Genomic DNA, 19,571 nt, shown 5'->3' with positions numbered 1-19,571 from the left:
ATTATAATTGTGGTCTCCCTCAAAGTAATTGTGGTCTCCCTCTAGGTAATTGTGGTCTCCCTCTAGGTTATTGTGGTCTCCCTCTAGGTAATTTTGGTCTCCCTCTAGGTAATTGTGGTCTCCCTCTAGGTAATTGTGGTCTCCCTCTAGGTAATTGTGTTCTCCCTCTAGGTAATTGTGGTCTCCCTCTAAATAATTGTGGTCTCCCTCTAGGTAATTGTGGTCTCCTTCCAGGTGATTGTGGTCTCCCTCTAGGTAATTATGGTCTCCCTCTAAGTAATTATGGTCTCCCTCTAGGTAATTGTGTTCTCCCTTTAGGTAATTGTGGTCTCCGTCCAGGTAATTGTGGTCTCCTTCCAGGTGATTGTGGTCTCCCTCTAGGTAATTATGGTCTCCCTCTAAGTAATTATGGTCTCCCTCTAGTAATTGTGGTCTCTCTCTAGGTAATTGTGGTCTCCCTCTAGGTAATTATGGTCTCCCTCTAGGTAATTATGGTCTCCCTCTAGGTAATTGTGGTCTCCATCTAGGTAATTATTGTCTCCCTCTAGGTAATTGTGGTCTCCCTCTAGGTAATTGTGGTCTACCTCTAGGTAATTATGGTCTCCCTCTAGGTAATTATGGTCACCCTCTAGGTAATTGTGGTCACCCTCTAGGTAATTCTGGTCTCCCTCTAGGTAATTCTGATCTCCATCTAGGTAATTATGGTCTCCCTCTAGGTAATTTTGGTCTCCTTCTATGTAATTGTGGTCTCCCTCTAGGTAATTGTGGTCTCCCTCTAGGTAATTATGGTCTCCCTCTAGGTAATTGTGGTCTCCCTCTAGGTAATTATGGTCTCCCTCTAGGTCTTTATGGTCACCCTCTAGGTAATTATGGTCTCCATCTAGGTAATTATGGTCTCCCTCATGGTAATTGTGGTCTCCCTCTAGGTAATTATGGTCTCTATTTATGTTATTATGGTCTCTCTCTAGGTAGTTATTGTCTCCCTCTAGGTAATTGTGGTCTCCCTTTAGGTAATTATGGTCTCCCTCTAGGTAATTGTGGTCTCCCTCTAGGTAATTGTGGTCTACCTCTAGGTAATTGTGGTCTCCCTCTAGGTAATTGTGGTCTCCCTCTAGGTAATTGTGGTCTCCCTCTAGGTAATTATGGTCTCCCTCTAGGTAATTATGGTCTCCCTCTAGGTAGTTATTGTCTCCCTCTAGGTAATTGTGGTCTCCCTTTAGGTAATTATGGTCTCCCTCTAGGTAATTATGGTCTCCCTCTAGGTAATTCTGGTCTCCATCTAGGTAATTATAGTCACCCTCTAGGTAATTGTGGTCTCCCTCTAGGTAATTGTGGTCTACCTCTAGGTAATTATGGTCTCCCTCTAGGTAATTATGGTCTCCCTCTAGGTAATTGTGGTCTCCCTCTAGGTAATTGTTGTCTCCCTCTCTCCCTCTAGGTAATTATGATCTCCCTCTAGGTAATTATGGTCTCCCTCTAGGTAATTATGGTCTCCCTCTAGGTAATTATGGTCTCCCTCCAGGTAATTATGGTCTCCCTCTAGGTAATTTTGGTCTCCTTCTATGTAATTGTGGTCTCCCTCTAGGTAATTATGGTCTCCCTCTAGGTAATTATGGTCTCCCTCTAGGTAATTGTGGTCTCCCTCTAGGTAATTGTGGTCTCCCTCTAGGTAATTGTGGTCTCCCTCTAGGTAATTGTGGTCTCCCTCTAGGTAATTATGGTCTCCCTCTAGGTAATTATGGTCTCCCTCTAGGTAATTATGGTCTCCCTCTAGGTAATTATGGTCTCCCTCTAGGTAATTATGGTCTCCCTCTAGGTAATTGTGGTCTCCCTCTAGGTAATTGTGGTCTCCCTCTAGGTAATTATGGTCTCCCTCTAGGTAATTGTGGTCTCCCTCTAGGTAATTATGGTCTCCCTCTAGGTAATTATGGTCTCCCTCTAGGTAATTATGGTCTCCCTCTAGGTAATTATGGTCTCCCTCTAGGTAATTGTGGTCTCCCTCTAGGTAATTATGGTCTCCCTCTAGGTAATTATGGTCTCCCTCTAGGTAATTATGGTCTCCCTCTAGGTAATTATGGTCTCCCTCTAGGTAATTGTGGTCTCCCTCTAGGTAATTATGGTCTCCCTCTAGGTAATTATGGTCTCCCTCTAGGTAATTATGGTCTCCCTCTAGGTAATTGTGGTCTCCCTCTAGGTAATTATGGTCTCCCTCTAGGTAATTGTGGTCTCCCTCTAGGTAATTATGGTCTCCCTTTAGGTAATTGTGGTCTCCCTCCAGGTAATTATGGTCTCCCTCTAGGTAATTATGGTCTCCCTCTAGGTAATTATAGTCTCCCTCTAGGTAATTATGGTCTCCCTCTAGGTAATTATGGTCTCCCTCTAGGTAATTGTGGTCTCCCTCTAGGTAATTGTGGTCTCCCTCTAGGTAATTGTGGTCTCCCTCTAGGTTGTTGTGGTCTCCCTCTAGGTAATTTTGGTCTCCCTCTAGGTAATTTTGGTCTCCTATGTAATTGTGGTCTCCCTCTAGGTAATTATAGTCACCCTCTAGGTAATTGTGGTCTCCCTCTAGGTAATTGTGGTCTCCCTCTAGGTAATTATGGTCTCCCTCTAGGTAATTGTGGTCTCCCTCTAGGTAATTGTGGTCTCCTCTAGGTAATTGTGGTCTCCCTCTAGGTAATTGTGGTCTCCCTCTAGGTAATTATGGTCTCCCTCTAAGTAATTATGGTCTCCCTCTAGGTAATTGTGTTCTCCCTCTAGGTAATTGTGGTCTCCCTCTAGGTAATTTTGGTCTCCCTCTAGGTAATTGTGGTCTCCCTCTAGGTAATTTTGGTCTCCCTCTAGGTAATTGTGGTCTCCCTCTAGGTATTTTTGGTCTCCCTCCAGCTCATTGTGGTCTCCCTCAAAGTAATTGTGGTCTCCCTCTAGGTAATTATAATTATGGTCTCTCCTAAGGTAATTATGGTCTCCCCTAGGTAATTGTGGTCTCCCTCTAGGTAATTGTGGTCTCCCTCTAGGTTATTGTGGTTTCCCTCTAGGTAATTTTGGTCTCCCTCTAGGTAATTGTGGTCTCCCTCTAGGTAATTATGGTCTCTCCCCAAGTAATTATGGTTTCCCTCTAGGTAATTGTGGTCTCCCTCTAGGTAATTATGGTCTCCCTCTAGGTAATTGTGGTCTCCCTCTAGGTAATTGTGGTCTACCTCTAGGTAATTATGGTTTCCCTCTAGGTAATTATGGTCACCCTCTAGGTAATTGTGGTCTCCCTGTAGGTAATTGTGGTCTCCCTCTAGGTAATTGTGGTCTCCCTCTAGGTAATTGTGGTCTCCCTCTAGGTAATTGTGTTCTCCCTCTAGGTAATTGTGGTCTCCCTCAAGGTAATTATGGTCTCCCTCTAGGTAATTATGGTCACCCTCTAGGTAATTATGGTCTCCCTCTAGGTAATTGTGGTCTCCCTCTAGGTAATTTTGATCTCCCTCTAGGTAATTGTGGTCTCCCTCTAGGTAATTTTGGTCTCCCTCCAGCTCATTGTGGTCTCCCTCAAGGTGATTGTGGTCTCCCTCCAGGTAATTGTGGTCTCCCTCCAGGTAATTGTGGTCTCCCTCTAGGTAATTGTGGTCTCCCTCTAGGTAATTGTGGTCTCCCTCTAGGTAATTGTGGTCTCCCTCTAGGTAATTATGGTCTCCCTCCAGCTAATTGTGGTCTCCCTCTAGGTAATTGTGGTCTTCCTCTAGATAATTATGGTCACCCTCTAGGTAATTATGGTCTTCCTCTAGGTAATTCTGGTCTCCCTCCAGGTAATTATGGTCTCCCTCTAGGTAATTTAGGTCTCTCTCTAGGTAATTGTGGTCTCCCTCTAGGTAATTTTGGTCTTCCTCTAGGTAATTCTGGTCTCCCTCCAGGTAATTATGGTCTCCCTCTAGGTAATTATGGTCTCCCTCTAGGTAATTATAGTCTCCCTCTAGGTAATTATGGTCTCCCTCCAGCTAATTGTGGTCTCCCTCTAGGTAATTATGGTCTCCCTCTAGGTAATTATGGTCTCCCTCTAGGTAATTGTGGTCTCCCTCTAGGTAATTATGGTCTATCTTTCTGTTATTGTGGTCTCTCTCTAGGTAATTATTGTCTCCCTCTATGTAATTATGGTCTCCCTCTAGGTAATTGTGGTCTCCCTCTAGGTAATTGTGTTCTCCCTCTAGGTAAATATGGTCTCCCTCTAGGTAATTATGGTCTCTTCCCACGTAATTATGGTTTCCCTCTAGGTAATTGTGGTCTCCCTCTAGGTAATTGTGGTCTCCCTCTAGGTAATTATGGTCTCCCTCTAGGTAATTGTGGTCTCCCTCTAGGTAATTGTGGTCTCCCTCTAGGTAATTGTGGTCTCCCTCTAGGTAATTGTGGTCTCCCTCTAGGTAATTGTGGTCTCCGTCCCTCTAGGTAATTGTGGTCTCCCTCTAGGTAATTATGGTCTCCCTCTAGGTAATTGTGGTCTCCCTCTAGGTAATTATAGTCACCCTCTAGGTAATTGTGGTCTCCCTCTAGGTAATTGTGGTCTACCTCTAGGTAATTATGGTTTCCCTCTAGGTAATTATGGTCTCCCTCTAGGTAATTGTGGTCTCCCTCTAGGTAATTGTGGTCTCCCTCTAGGTAATTGTGGTCTCCCTCTAGGTAATTGTGGTCTCCCTCCAGGTAATTGTGGTCTCCCTCTAGGTAATTGTGGTCTCCCTCTAGGTAATTGTGGTCTCCCTCTAGGTAATTATGGTCTCCCTCTAGGTAATTGTGGTCTCCCTCTAGGTAATTGTGGTCTCCCTCTAGGTAATTGTGGTCTCCCTCTAGGTAATTGTGGTCTCCCTCTAGGTAATTTTGGTCTCCCTCTAGGTAATTGTGGTCTCCCTTTAGGTAATAATGGTATCTCCCTATGTAATTATGGTTTCCCTCTAAGTAATTGTGTTCTCCCTCTAGGTAATTGTGGTCTCCCTCTAGGTAATTGTGGTCTCCCTCTAGGTAATTATGGTCTCCCTCTAGGTAATTATGGTCTCCCTCTAGGTAATTGTGGTCTCCCTCCAGGTAATTATAGTCTCCCTCTAGGTAATTCTGGTCTCCCTCCAGGTAATTGTGGTCTCCCTCTAGGTAATTGTGGTCTCCCTCTAAATAATTGTGGTCTCCCTCTAGGTAATTGTGTTCTCCCTTTAGGTAATTGTGGTCTCCTTCCAGGTAATTGTGGTCTCCTTCCAGGTGATTGTGGTCTTCCTCTAGATAATTATGGTCACCCTCTAGGTAATTCTGGTCTTCCTCTAGGTAATTCTGCTCTCCCTCCAGGTAATTATGGTCTCCCTCTAGGTAATTCTGGTCTCCCTCTAGGTAATTTTGGTCTCCCTCTAGGTAATTGTGGTCTCCCTCTAGGTAATTATGGTCTCCCTCCATGTAATTATGGTCTCCCTCTAGGTAATTGTGGTCTCTCTCTAGGTAATTAAGATCTTCCTCTAGGTAATTATGGTCTCTCCCCAAGTAATTGTGGTCTCCCTCTAGGTAATTGTGGTCTCCCTCTAGGTAATTGTGGTCTCCCTCAAAGTAATTGTGGTCTCCCTCTAGGTAATTGTGGTCTGTAATTGTGGTCTCCCTCTAGGTAATTCTGATCTCCATCTAGGTAATTATGGTTTCCCTCTAGGTAATTATGGTCTCCCTCTAGGTAATTGTGGTCTCCCTCTAGCTAATTGTGGTCTCCCTCCAGGTAATTGTGGTCTTCCTCTAGGTAATTGTGGTCTCTCTCTAGTTAATTGTGGTCTCCCTCTAGGTAATTGTGGTCTCCCTCTAATTGTGGTCTCCCTCTAGCTAATTTTGGTCTCTCTCTAAGTAATTATGGTCTCCCTCTATGTTATTGTGGTCTCCCTCTAGGTAATTATGGTCTCCCTCTAGGAAATTGTGGCCTCCCTCTAGCTAATTGTGGTCTTCCTCAAAGTAATTGCAGTTTCCCTTTAGGTAATTTTGGTCTCCCTCTAGGTAATTGTGGTCTCCCTCTAGGTAATTATGGTCTCCCTCTAGGTAATTATGGTCTCCCTCCAGCTAATTGTGGTCTCCCTCTAGGTAATTATGGTCTCCCTCTAGGTCTTTATGGTCACCCTCTAGGTAATTATGGTCTCCATCTAGGTAATTGTGGTGTCCGTCTAGGTAATTTTGGTCAGTGCTATTTACGTGTTTCCATGGGAACCCCTAAGTAAAATGTTTCATTTCTTACTGAATTCTGCATATCTTATTTTCAGAAGGAAATAAAATGAATGTATCGCGGTCATAGAGGAATTTAACATTAACTTTTCTCAGAAAAAAAAGAATTTCTCTAGATTTGTATTCTTGTGTTATCTATGTCCTGTTGTTTGCATGTTATTTTCTCATGCTGATCTGAAGACAAGAAAGGGCCACAGCTTATTTTATGTTATCAACATTTCCCATGAATGAGGTAGCGACCACATATGTGAACATTTAAATACGTTAGCGATATTTTTCAGTGACTATTTATAGGTCTTTCTAAGATTTGATATGTTGATTCATGTTTCGTAATTTTGAAGCTGATGGTAAGAGGGAAAATGGTTGCTACATAATTTTTGTACTGGCTAAAACTCTCCTACACGTTATTCTTCCGGTCAACAGGTCGAACGCTAGCCTCATGTCGACATTTTAAAAAATTGTAACACGAGATTTGATTTTTTACAAAAGAAATCATTCCCTTAATTTTGACAGACAACAGAATAGGTCTTTTAGGGAGAATAACAAGATAACATCAAACTAAGATCTAACACCGTACTTTGGAGGATATTAAGATCTTCCTGGGATCTTTTAGTGAGGGTCTCTAGCTTTTTTATTTATTTGTATATATAACATTTAATATAGATAAAATTATTTCCGGTGTTTTAGTTGAGCTCGCGCAAATGGACTTAATTTTTAACTTAATTTGGTTGAAAGTTAATAAAAATTGATGTGAGGCGTGCGAGTAGAACGTAGATATTGCTGTGTATTGATATTAAATCTGACTCGTATTACTGGTCTGCCTGTCGTAAGTTTTACTCTGGATTTTCCTCCGTCGCCTCTTAAGTTGTTAAAATTCAGACCCTTAGCATCTTAGACGAGCTCTAGAAGGACGAAAAAGCTGTATGATGCAATTTAATTCATTATTTTGTTCTGCTATATCTAATTCGTAATGTGTGTCTTTTGTACAATACACTGCGCTCATTATTAGTAGCGTATTAGAGTTACTTCCCTTCATTGCAATTGTTATAGTTTGCAATGATACAAACACAAAGACGAAAATAGAACTGAAAAAATAAAAAGAGCTGTTTTATCAGAATTCTCTTGACTGTCTAATATAGTCGTTTTGATTTGTTTGGCAGGTAATGGATAGAACGGGATCACGTGCTACCATGTCAGATTGTCACATGGCATGAATGACGCCAGGTGTCATCAAAGAAACTATTCATACTCACGCTTGAAGGGAGATCACCATTTCATTTCTGATTAGGACGTGTGCTGATGACCTGGAAGTGACGGCACAAGGAGTAAGAAGATGTTACATGTTTACACCCACGTTTGCTCAGTAACGTAGTAATTTAACGCCATTTTGCTCATCTACCAAAGAAACTTCTGTGATATTCCACAGTAATTACTAGAGTAGAGTTGCCAGCTCCACCCGTCATACTTGTTGCGTGCCAGTTTGTCGACTGTGTCACGATATATTAGTCGCGTGTGTATGTCATTTGTGTGTGTCGCGTGTAAGTTGGTCGCATGTGAGGTTTTCGACTGTGTCACAGAACCTTTCGTTTGTAACTTTGCCTGCAGCGAAACATAACCTTCGTTCTATTTGTTTGTCAGTTGTGTACAGTATGTCTTCACTGAGTCAGTACTATATTTAACACAATAGAATAACTGACAAAACATCAAATGGAAATGTAAGCAAACCTAACAACAGAACTGATTGGTAATCTAGGTAGAATTTTGGAGAGTCCAATCATTCATTGTTAAATACTCTGAAAATAATGCCGCCTCAGATAGCCCGATAACATTATTTCAATGTGATCGCCATTTTTAAAAAAAAAACATCCAACCACTGTTTGGAAATTTGGAACAGAGCAAATTTGGCGTCGGGCGGAAATACACCATGGTGATTAATATATGAAATACAGTGTTTTATGAAAGGGTACCTAATTTCTTAATCGTACGTTAATGCAGGATTGCATCTACTGGAACCAGATAATTTCGTTTTTGAAATTTCTAGAGGTTCCAATGTGTTTTTAAAACACATTAAGAAATAACGAAAGTTGAATGTACTGGTTGTGTGAAATAAAAACAATATGTAAGTGAATTGTCCAACAAAATATACGTGTGTAACGATTCTTCAAACACTAAAATGTTTTATACAAATATCTTGTAAATCCCTCAACCGAAGGCTAACGAAGATGACTTGTAAATCGTGTTATTGGTGATATTTGGTTGCTTAACTGTTTTTTAATCCGACGTCACGACGAGATGTTCTATATTACACTCGGGCGAGATCTTACGTGTAGTATTGTCCAAAGTACAAGCCATTGTCAACCAAAATAAGTGTCATATACTCTGAAACGTTTTTAATTGGCCGATCCAATCAGAAATCGTTTGTGACGTCATAATATGGAAAATGGTGTTACGTCATGAATCGAAAATGCCACAACAAAATGGCTGCCTCCATTTGATTTTGTTCTCCACATTGTTGCTTTAAACCGGTCAAATAGAATTTTTCTGAATAATATGATAAACATTATCTTCATTTTTTAAAGTTTCATATCAGATTTTTAATTCGTCTCGGAGTTTTAATTTTTGCTCGCCATGCATAGTCGCTCCAATATTTATATATAGATATATTTAAGTCAAACCACTACTCTTGGAATTTAAAGGATTGCGTGCTAGATTGGTTTAGAAAAAGTAATATCATAATACTAACCTGAATCAGTATCATAATGGAAAGGTACCACTACGAATGAATTCCCCTAGGTAAATATCAGTTTTGTAGATTTTCATATTCTTAGTTATGTAAGTTGAAATCTATAGGTGTCGTGCATCTCTGCTGAGCTAAAACATCGTCATAATCATCAATATATATTTAGATAGATGAATATACTACTGTTGACAAAGTGGCCTTGGTACATCATTGTGTTGTTCACTCAGAATATATATATATATTAATTGTTATGACAATATCCATCATGTTCAGACTTAGCGGGATCAACAGTTTATATATAGATCATCAGTATCCGATATGCTCAGACTTAACGGAATCAACAGTTTATAAATAGATCATCTGTATCCGACATGTTCAGACTTAACGGAATCAACAGTTTATAAATAGATCATCGGTATCCGACATGCTAAGACTTAACGGAATCAACAGTTTATAAATAGACCATCGGTATCCGACATGCTAAGACTTAACGGAATCAACAGTTTATAAATAGATCATCGGTATCCGACATGCTAAGACTTAACGGAATCAACAGTTTATAAATAGATCATCGGTATCCGACATGCTAAGACTTAACGGAATCAACAGTTTATAAATAGATCATCGGTATCCGACATGCTAAGACTTAACGGAATCAACAGTTTATAAATAGATCATCGGTATCCGACATGCTAAGACTTAACGGAATCAACAGTTTATAAATAGATCATCGGTATCCGACATGCTAAGACTTAACGGAATCAACAGTTTATAAATAGACCATGCCGACATGCTAAGACTTAACGGAATCAACAGTTTATAAATAGATCATCTGTATCCGACATGTTCAGACTTAACGGAATCAACATTTTATAAATAGATCATCGGTATCCGACATGCTAAGACTTAACGGAATCAACAGTTTATAAATAGATCATCTGTATCCGACATGCTAAGACTTAACGGAATCAACAGTTTATAAATAGATCATCTGTATCCGACATGCTAAGACTTAACGGAATCAACAGTTTATAAATAGATCATCTGTATCCGACATGTTCAGACTTAACGGAATCAACAGTTTATAAATAGATCATCGGTATCCAACATGCTCAGACTTAACGGAATCAACAGTTTATTAATAGATCATCGGTATCCGACATGCTCAGACTTAACGGAATCAACAGTTTATAAATAGATCATCAGTATCCGACATGCTAAGACTTAACGGAATCAACAGTTTATAAATAGATCATCGGTATCCAACATGCTCAGACTTAACGGAATCAACAGTTTATTAATAGATCATCGGTATCCGACATGCTCAGACTTAACGGAATCAACAGTTTATAAATAGATCATCAGTATCCGACATGCTAAGACTTAACGGAATCAACAGTTTATAAATAGATCATCTGTATCCGACATGTTCAGACTTAACGGAATCAACAGTTTATAAATAGATCATCGGTATCCGACATGTTCAGACTTAACGGAATCAACAGTTTATAAATAGATCATCGGTACCCGACATGCTAAGTAAGACCAGGCTGATTCAGCATTTTATCTATAGATTATGATGATGTTTTACAGCACGTTGTATATTTCATTTTAAAATGATACTACTTATTTGATTTTATTCTGATAATTCTAAGCTTTGAACAGATTCGTGTTAAGTTTGAATGTACTTTAGTACAGGATCAGCGGCGAATGTCTTGCAGGATATTAATTATCAACAAGATTACATCCAGTAGGAACAGAAATATGTGTAACTAGATTTTAATGGTATGCTTCAATTTTACATTTTATTCTTAATTGTACATATTATATTCTAAATGAATCATTGTTTTTACCGTAATATGTTGTGAAGCTAGTGAACCAAATTTGTATACAGCAGTACGACTGAGTGACAATCACCTTTCTAGTTATACTTAGTACAACCCGAGTGAGGATAGATAGGTATTTGGTAATTTGTAGTTATCCAAAAATCACCAAACTGTTCGAGCTGTTTACGTTTCTCCGGCAGGATACATACTTACGTGTAGCCACGTCCGTTTGTTGAGCAATATTTCATTAAAATTGTTATAAATGTTTATAAATTGTTGATGATGATTGCCTTCTTGCCAAAGTACAGATCGTTTTTACACATCTTCTCTTCGTTGGTATTGTAACAAGACACGTCCAGAATGTAAGAAAGAAATATTTACTACACTTCTTCCAAAAATGTGTGCGCGGAATGAATGTATATGGTGGAACTTTGTTACTCCGAACACTTAACATTATAACACAACGGAACCTTGTTACTCCGGACATTTAACATTATAACACAACGGAACCTTGTTACTCCGGACATTTAACATTATAACACAACGGAACCTTGTTACTCCGGATACTTTGTTTTATGTTACCCTGGGACCTTGTTAATCCGGATACTTTGCTTTATAATACAACAGAATCTTGTTTGTGTGGAACCTTTGCTTTATAATACTGCGAAAAAGTGTTCGTCCTAACACTAACCTTTATTACACAATGCAATGGTGATAATCCGGACACTTTGCATGCTTTATATTACATCAGAACTTTGTTAGTCCGGACACTTTGCTTTCGGACGCATTTGGTTAAAGCACTATTTTTATTCTTACAATTCCGTTTGGTTAATTGGATATTGAAGTAATGTTTGTACGGGCAGAATATTGTTAATAGTATCACTTTGTGTTCATCTAAACATCTGGCTCAGCGAATTTAGTTTCACAAATGCAAAGGCTACTCCGATATTGTTTGAGTCATTATGATCAAAATCTGTCCCGCACAAAAGAGATCGTCCTCTAGCAGTCCGGAATAGACTATACAAGTCCGGATTTCAAAGCCATCTGACAGTCTACAGGCCGTCCAGAACGATTTTTGACCACAGGAATATTTTGTTGAGTATCTATATACCTCGGCAATTCAAATATCACAATAATAAGACATATTTAATTATTAGGTTATGAATTATTTGCCTGTCAATCTAAATTGTTTATGGGTTTAGAATCCTGTATATGAGATATTTGCCTGTTTACGCTGACGGGCTTTCTTTGTACTGCAATATACATATACTTTTATACAGATTTATTTGGCTCTCGATTTCTATGTTTGCAACGAATGATTTGTTATTTATAATGAAATATGCGTGCTGAATAAACATAATGTTAAATAACTATTTTCTTTGTTATTAATAGAAAGGTTTTCGTGTATATGGGAGGTGCTTACCTGACAAAGGTGTATGAGTTAGTACATGTGTAGCTTTTACCTGGGCGTCGGACGACGTTAACAAAACTCAGTGGCACTTTCATAACACCATGAACGCGTCTTTTCTTGAAATGTCAAAAGTATCGTTTCGATCGGGACACTTGAACGGATGATCAACATATGAATATAAGTATGGTGTCTGTGTGTTCCATCCGACACACTGATCCATTTCTCTAATTTCTAGTTCAACATTAAATGTACAAATTCACTAATAGTCTTATCTCATTAACCAAAAACTAGTTTAAATTCAAATTCTATATCAAATTTGAGTTTTATTTCTTATTCTTTTCAATTCTTCCAGGGTATAATCCTTAGTCCAAAGAGCTCTTTAAAGCAGAGCTCGTGGCAGATCGCTTGCGGCGGTTCCAAGGGCAAGCCATGTTGGAAAGCAGTCCCACACCTCTACAAACATATTATAAAATCCTATTTTATTGCTTAGGCATTTTATCAATAGATTCAAAATATTGATTAATTGTTTTCTTCCTAAAAGATAGCACGCGAATGGTCAAATATTTGAACGTATAAATTGATATAACTACAGAAGAAGGGAGATAACCAAATGTTACTTACGAGCACTGTCGGAAACAGTCGTTGGTATAAGTCAGCCCGTCCGTTCCACACACCGGTGAATACATTGGGCCACACTTATTCACACAATCACACGAACCAGAGGAACTTTTAGGGACTCCGCTACGTGGGAAACAACATGACAAAATTCCACGTGTTAAATTCTAAGAGGTATATTCATGTATCAATTTCATAAGAATAACTTAATGAATCACTGTTTCTAATTAGTGTGTCAAAAGAATGTTGGTAAACGCAATGTTAAATTAATGATGCATTGACTTTTATGTTTAAAATGTCTTTTTTCGAGGATTTGTAAAAGTTATATATACAAAGACAAAATAATGATTATCAAGAGAAAATGGATGGATAGACGACTGAAGGATCTTAATAAATAAAAAAAAAAGTTTGGATTCATGTGTAAATATACGTACGCGCATGCCCGGACACAATCATTGAGATACGTCTTTCCGTCTTGTCCACAGACAGGGGTCTCTGTAGGAGGACAGACACACTCGCACACTCCTTCATGTTGCTTTAGGATACTTCCGTCATAAATGGACCTATGGATAGTAACAGGTATATGTGACAGAATTCGTTATATGATAATTCCCCGTAGCCAGGGATACCACCGTCCAAAGTCCACATTTCAACAACCACTCTCGTATTTTGTAATAAAAGTACATTATTAAATAGTTACATGTCACAGAAATAACAAACTAGATCAATCAAAACGATGATCCCATTTCGTCACAATAATGACACAGTTAAATGAGGAATATTGTTCCTGTACTTCTGTACAGATCCTCCAGCTTAGAGACAATAAAATACTTGTTATAACAATGGCACCATGTCGTTACATACAAGGTAGTTTTCTTTCATTCAAATTCAAACAACACCAAATCATCACAGATATTCACAGATGTGCGCCATAGTGATTTCTGATCGGTCACTTTTTAAGTAGGAAGTACTTATTGATTCGGAAATATGATTAGAACTTTATTTTTCTTGAAGCATCGACCTTTTTATATTGTGGTGGACTTACTGACAATCTCTAAAGCAGTCGTTCTCGTAGGTTACGTTGTTGGTACCACAAACCGGGGTGTACATCCGAGGACAGTTACAGCGACAGAACCCGTCCGACACTTTCAGCATTCCTCTACACAAAAGTATCAAATCATTCAAATGTTTTACATAATTGTATTAATTTGAAGTCGTAAATATGAAAATATTTTTTTTATACAAAGTGAATAAGACCATGTGTTGCTGAAGGGTAAGTGTCGTGTTCTCAAAACGAACAAGTTGTTAACAAAACCACCTCTCGTATCAGCGAGCATCAATCACAAATGTACGCTAAAAGTCTACAAATACAAAATTTTCGAAATCATTCGTTTGGCTAGCATTACAAAAATCAATCCCGCCTATAATTTAAATACGAGCACGCGCAGTTGACTTGATTACTAACACAAAACAACCGACCGAAGCTGGAGGTACCCAAAGAATCGCCAAATCCCAGGTAAGCTTAGTTAAGGAATAAAAAAGAACAAGGAAGTGAGCTACAGAAAAGCTGAAGCAATACTGGTGAAGGAGGAAGGTAGCAAACGAAGGCGTCGGTTCAAAAGTCAACGAAGGGGATTTAAAGACATCATGTTAGAATTTATAAACACTTCCTCTCTACCACTAATAAGTCAATTTTCTCGTAGTGACGAAGTAGACATAATCCTCATTTTCACAAAATCAACTTTTATCAGCTACAGCGGGTTGCTTCTTTTCAAATATTACATATTTATAAGGGTCGAGTAGTTGTAGAATTCATTATCCCTGCGAAATTAATATAACATCGTCTACACCTCGTCAAAATAAGGAAATTAACATTTTAACCATGTTCCTCCTCAGTATCATAAAATTCCTGTTGAATCCTTGATAATCATGACCCCATTACCTGTAGAACCTTGACCACTTACAATTACGCCCACTGTCTCTAGTACAACTATTGCAATGTCTACTTTAACCCCGTGAGATCACGACAGCTACTGGACAACTGTACAAGATCCTCCCACAGGGATTGCAATCCATACTTCAATTCTGAATTATTAATACAGTATGACGTCATCAAAACCAATTAATGATAACACCAGTAAAAGTGATTTCTGGACTTCATTTCCGCAGGTACATAGCTAAAGGACGAAATCAATGACAGTCAACCCGAGAGAAATTAATCTTCAATACAGTGATGTAACAAACTACAGAGAAAAAAATCAACTACGACCAGGCCTCGCTTGCTCAGGGGTTGGTTACAGTCTACCATTCGTTAGAAAAAAAATCAAATTGTTGCTACTGAAAAATACCCAAAGAGTGTTAAAGGCAATATTAATACTCTTAACAAACCTATATGGCCTTTCTTAATAAAATTACAGGTATGAAATAAAAAAAGAACGTTTTTGTTTAATTCGTTTATGAAAAAATTCACAAACCACTGGTTATCTCTAATTAGGATTTGAACAACCAAGGTAAGGGGTTAGACAATGTAAGTCATTATAAAAGGCGAATATCATTTATGACAAAGTTGGCGGGTTTACCGATTAGGAAATGTTTGGGACACTTAATTGATGACGGAACGTAATTTCAAAGATACGTGAAATGATGGACAGGTACGTCCAGTAGGCCACGTCCTTACTTCACCAACTGAACAATGTGATCCCGTTTTATGTCTTGGAAAAGATCGTTCTGATTTTAGCAGTCTGTCATATTAACTGCTGTCACCTGTGATTTTCCTTAGGCCATAACTAGGACGTCACATCAACGATGTAAAACATAACAACACATATAAGAATGCTAGACGGGTAAGGGAAAATTTACCACCTTCCCCATCTTCACACCTGTGGTTAGCCTTGCGTTAGGCTGCCCTGTGTACAAAGAAAAGGCACATGTAAGCTTCTTTAAATGCTACTCTAGGATTGAAACGGTCGGATTCCCAATCCAGCAGGCCGCGAGCAAATTAAACCTGGAATATTAAAGGGCTCTTAAGGCCTATCGACATCATTACTGACGACAGTTAATATGACAGACTGCTAAAAGCTATTTTAAACCGCATGTTTGCAAAAATCGCCAAGATACCCGTTAGAGCTCCCTACCCGTTTTTCAGGAAGCTGAGAAACGCATCAGTCTGCGATGTCGTGATGGTGTCCGTGAGAAAGAAACATTATCCTTATTACTCTGAATTTTAAATGAAATGCGTCGTACCTCCTGTATTTTGTTCAGTATTTTAGCCGCGAGCCACTAGAAAAGGGCCACGACTCAAAATGAACCTGGTCATTCACAGAGAGATAAACCCGACAAACAAACAAATTATTGCAAAAGAAAAATACTTTTATCGTAAAATTATCAAAATGAAACATGAAGGGCAGAGAGTCAATCCACAATAGAATGTAATACCAGTCATGGAGACACAGACAATGTCAATACACAATAGAATGTAACATCAGTCATGGAGACAGAGACAATGTCAATACACAATAGAATGTAACACCAGTCATGGAGACAGGGACAATGTCAATACACTATAGAATGTAACACCAGTCATGGATACAGAGACAATGTCATTACACAATAGAATGTAACACCAGTCATGGAGACAGAGACAATGTCAATACACAATAGAATGTAACACCAGTCATGGAGACAGAGACAATGTCAATACACAATAGAATGTAACACCAGTCATGGAGACAGAGACAATGTCAATACACAATAGAATGTAACACCAGTCATGGAGACAGAGACAATGTCAATACACAATAGAATGTAACACCAGTCATGGAGACAGGGACAATGTCAATACACTATAGAATGTAACACCAGTCATGGATACAGAAATAATGTCATTACACAATAGAATGTAACACCAGTCATGGAGACAGAGACAATGTCAATACACAATAGAATGTAACACCAGTCATGGAGACAGAGACAATGTCAATACACAATAGAATGTAACACCAGTCATGGAGACAGAGACAATGTCAATACACAGTAGAATGTAACATCAGTCATGGAGACAGAGACAATGTCAATACACAGTAGAATGTAACATCAGTCATGGAGACAGGGACAATCTCTAACATCATTATGTGACGTGGATGGCTTGCAGTACTTACGAACATAACATGATGCACGTGTTCGGGTAGTTGAGACCGTCCATTCCGCATACAGGCGAGAATTCCTCCCGACATGCGCACGGTTGTTCTGAAAAATAAGAAGTGTAAAGTTAATACTGTAAAGCTACAAATAATGTCATCAGATGCCCCATGAGTTAAGTGATGATTAGCTATCTTATAACAAGTCCCAACTTGTTAACCTTCAGTGGACCACATCTTCACCTATGATATATATAATTCAATTGTGACGTTATACGATGTCATTTTGAATTACAAATGACGTGTTATCTGGATATATGACAGTTCTTACCTCCATTAGAGGTCAGTCGCGATCTGCGGAAACAGTAGACCGCTGGGAATGGTCGTCCTAACAGAAGAAAGTACTTATCTCCGTCAGAGCGGTCAGTCGCCAGATTGCCTGAATGGACGGTTGTACTTATCTCCGTCAGAGCGGTCAGTCGCCAGATTGCCTGAATGGACGGTTGTACTCACGTCCGTTGCAAGGGACTCAGGAGGCCGCAAGGGCAAGTTGTTTGGGCTAATAACTTACCTCCGTTGTAAGGGTCAGCCACACATCTTGCAACCTTGGGACACAGGAGGCCGTTAGGACAGGTTGTTTGAACAGCCTCACAACGGAAACCTTGGGGGCACGTTGTGAACTAGAAATAGGTGTAAATGTTTAATATTATATCCAGTGTAACATTGTGGACACAAACGATATACTATGACTGGCACAATATGGTAATTTTCTGGTAAGGTCAGCCCGTGAGTGTTTCAGGGTCACATTTACAATTGATTTATTGACATTTTTGTTTGCTGTTGGTCAAGCAACAGCTTATCATTTTTAAGTTACAAATACTGACGATGGCTAGTTTGCTGGCTGTCCGTGTTTTAGAGTGTTAATAAAAAGGTATGGTATGTGATATATATGTATCTAGGGTTATTACCTACCAAACACGGATCTGGAGCACATTGGCAACGAGGACATCCGAACGGAAGGTATCCGAACGTACAGTTTTTCTCTAGGCATGTAAACATACACGGATCAGCATCTGAAACACAACAAATGTCATCAAGTACACGAATGTGTTTCTTGCATCTCATTTCATTACTTAATTTATGCATAATAGAAGAGACTTTACAATGTTGTTTGTGTGTATCACAAAACGCCGATAGATGGCGCCGTCATTGTAACATGGCCCGGATGTACTGCCCTTCCTTACATTCACTCATTTTCAATCGTAGCATTATCATGATTGGTGTTGGTTTGTTAAGGAGGGACAACTCTTGATCAGTATAAATCAACTTACCTGTTTGTGTTACCAAAAGTGACGTTACCAAGAAAATGGCCAACGGGAGCAGTCTGCACTTTTCAAATTGACCTCTGTAAATAAATGCATGTAAATGCAAATTAAATGCGAAAAGATTGGTTATGCAGATAGAAGATGACATGATGATGCTAAAGAGGAAAAGAAAAAAGGAGGGAATGTAAGCTCAAAGTCAACTGCTTGACTTTTGGCAAAGTATCCCTACAGTCTTATACTGAAAACAGAGTACAAAGAAAATTTAGTTATTCTCAGAAATGAATGAATGAGTTTAACTGTATTTTTCCTCTAATGCTAAATCATCCCTAAGTAAAGTATATGCGGGATACTCACTCCATGTTGGTAACAGACTAGGTTTCAGCGAGCAGACGGACAGGTAACCAACTGATGGGCATTTATTACACTTGTTTATATACGTGATAAATTACCAACATCTGTCGTTTTGTGTCCTGGCCGGAGGGCTGGTCAGCATCCATTACCCAGGTTCAATTGTAGATAAAATTTCGATCGGCATTGTTTGACGAAAATGTCAAATAGATTACCGACAGTAATGTACTGATAAATTAAAATCGAGGAAACGAAGGTTGACAACATCTGACACGCATGATGTGGTATTAGTACATAACCGTTGCTTGTGTTATACAAGTATTCGTTTGTTGTCAAAAATCGCCATTTTACTTTTCCTATTCCAAAACATGTTATCGATAAACAGAAATGATTTCATTACCATTTTTGTCTTCCCATTGTATTGTACAGGTATATGAAGACAATCATGTTGTCGTTTTCTGTAAGTTTTGATTCCATGTGACGAACACGTGATTATATACACTCCGGCGGACATGTTGAAGGACAGTGCTGATTGATCATTTAAGCATTAAAACATTGTTGATAGTCCGGATTCTTGTGACAATTTACCAGGGTTGTCCCGCAGATATAGAAAGGTCATACAAGTAAACCGAACAAGAATAGTAACTAATTTTATTTAAACTGCTGACCTTTCCTAGCACTTATCGATTTTCATCAACAGCCTAAAACAAGAGTGTCAGAACCTTTTGCACTGTTCCATCCGGGCCTGTAAGTGTGATCACAAACCAGTTATATAAACTATTTAGTAATAGTATCAAAAGAATATAATTACCGAAATAGCGGAATTGGACTGTAACCAGAGAAAATATCATCTAACACATATAAAAAGTAAAAGTCATCCCGCGCTGATTAAAATCTTCAGTAATGAGTGGTTGATTTTATACTCGTCTAAATGACTGATTTCACTGATTGATAGTCTAA

General features: G+C 38.9%; 1 protein-coding gene across 1 annotated transcript; it reads right to left on the bottom strand.

The window, feature by feature from the left end:
* Positions 1–12,549: 12,549 nt before the first annotated feature.
* LOC132555890 (serine protease inhibitor dipetalogastin-like) lies at positions 12,550–18,622 on the bottom strand. The gene is made up of 9 exons (XM_060220271.1): positions 18,618–18,622; positions 18,270–18,343; positions 17,911–18,011; positions 17,510–17,618; positions 16,960–17,047; positions 13,848–13,961; positions 13,237–13,365; positions 12,809–12,928; positions 12,550–12,640 (listed from the first exon to the last, which is right to left on the bottom strand). The coding sequence occupies exons 1-9, from the start codon at positions 18,620–18,622 to the stop codon at positions 12,550–12,552; spliced, it is 831 nt and encodes a 276-aa protein (XP_060076254.1).
* Between the last annotated feature and the right edge of the window lie 949 nt (positions 18,623–19,571).

Source organism: Ylistrum balloti, unplaced genomic scaffold, assembly GCF_031769215.1.
Source record: "Ylistrum balloti isolate Yb309-2 unplaced genomic scaffold, AGI_CSIRO_Ybal_v1 Utg370522, whole genome shotgun sequence".
Classification (NCBI taxonomy): Eukaryota; Metazoa; Mollusca; class Bivalvia; order Pectinida; family Pectinidae; genus Ylistrum; species Ylistrum balloti.
Note: the sequence above shows the minus strand (reverse complement) of the source record. Positions and strands in the feature narration are given on the sequence as shown.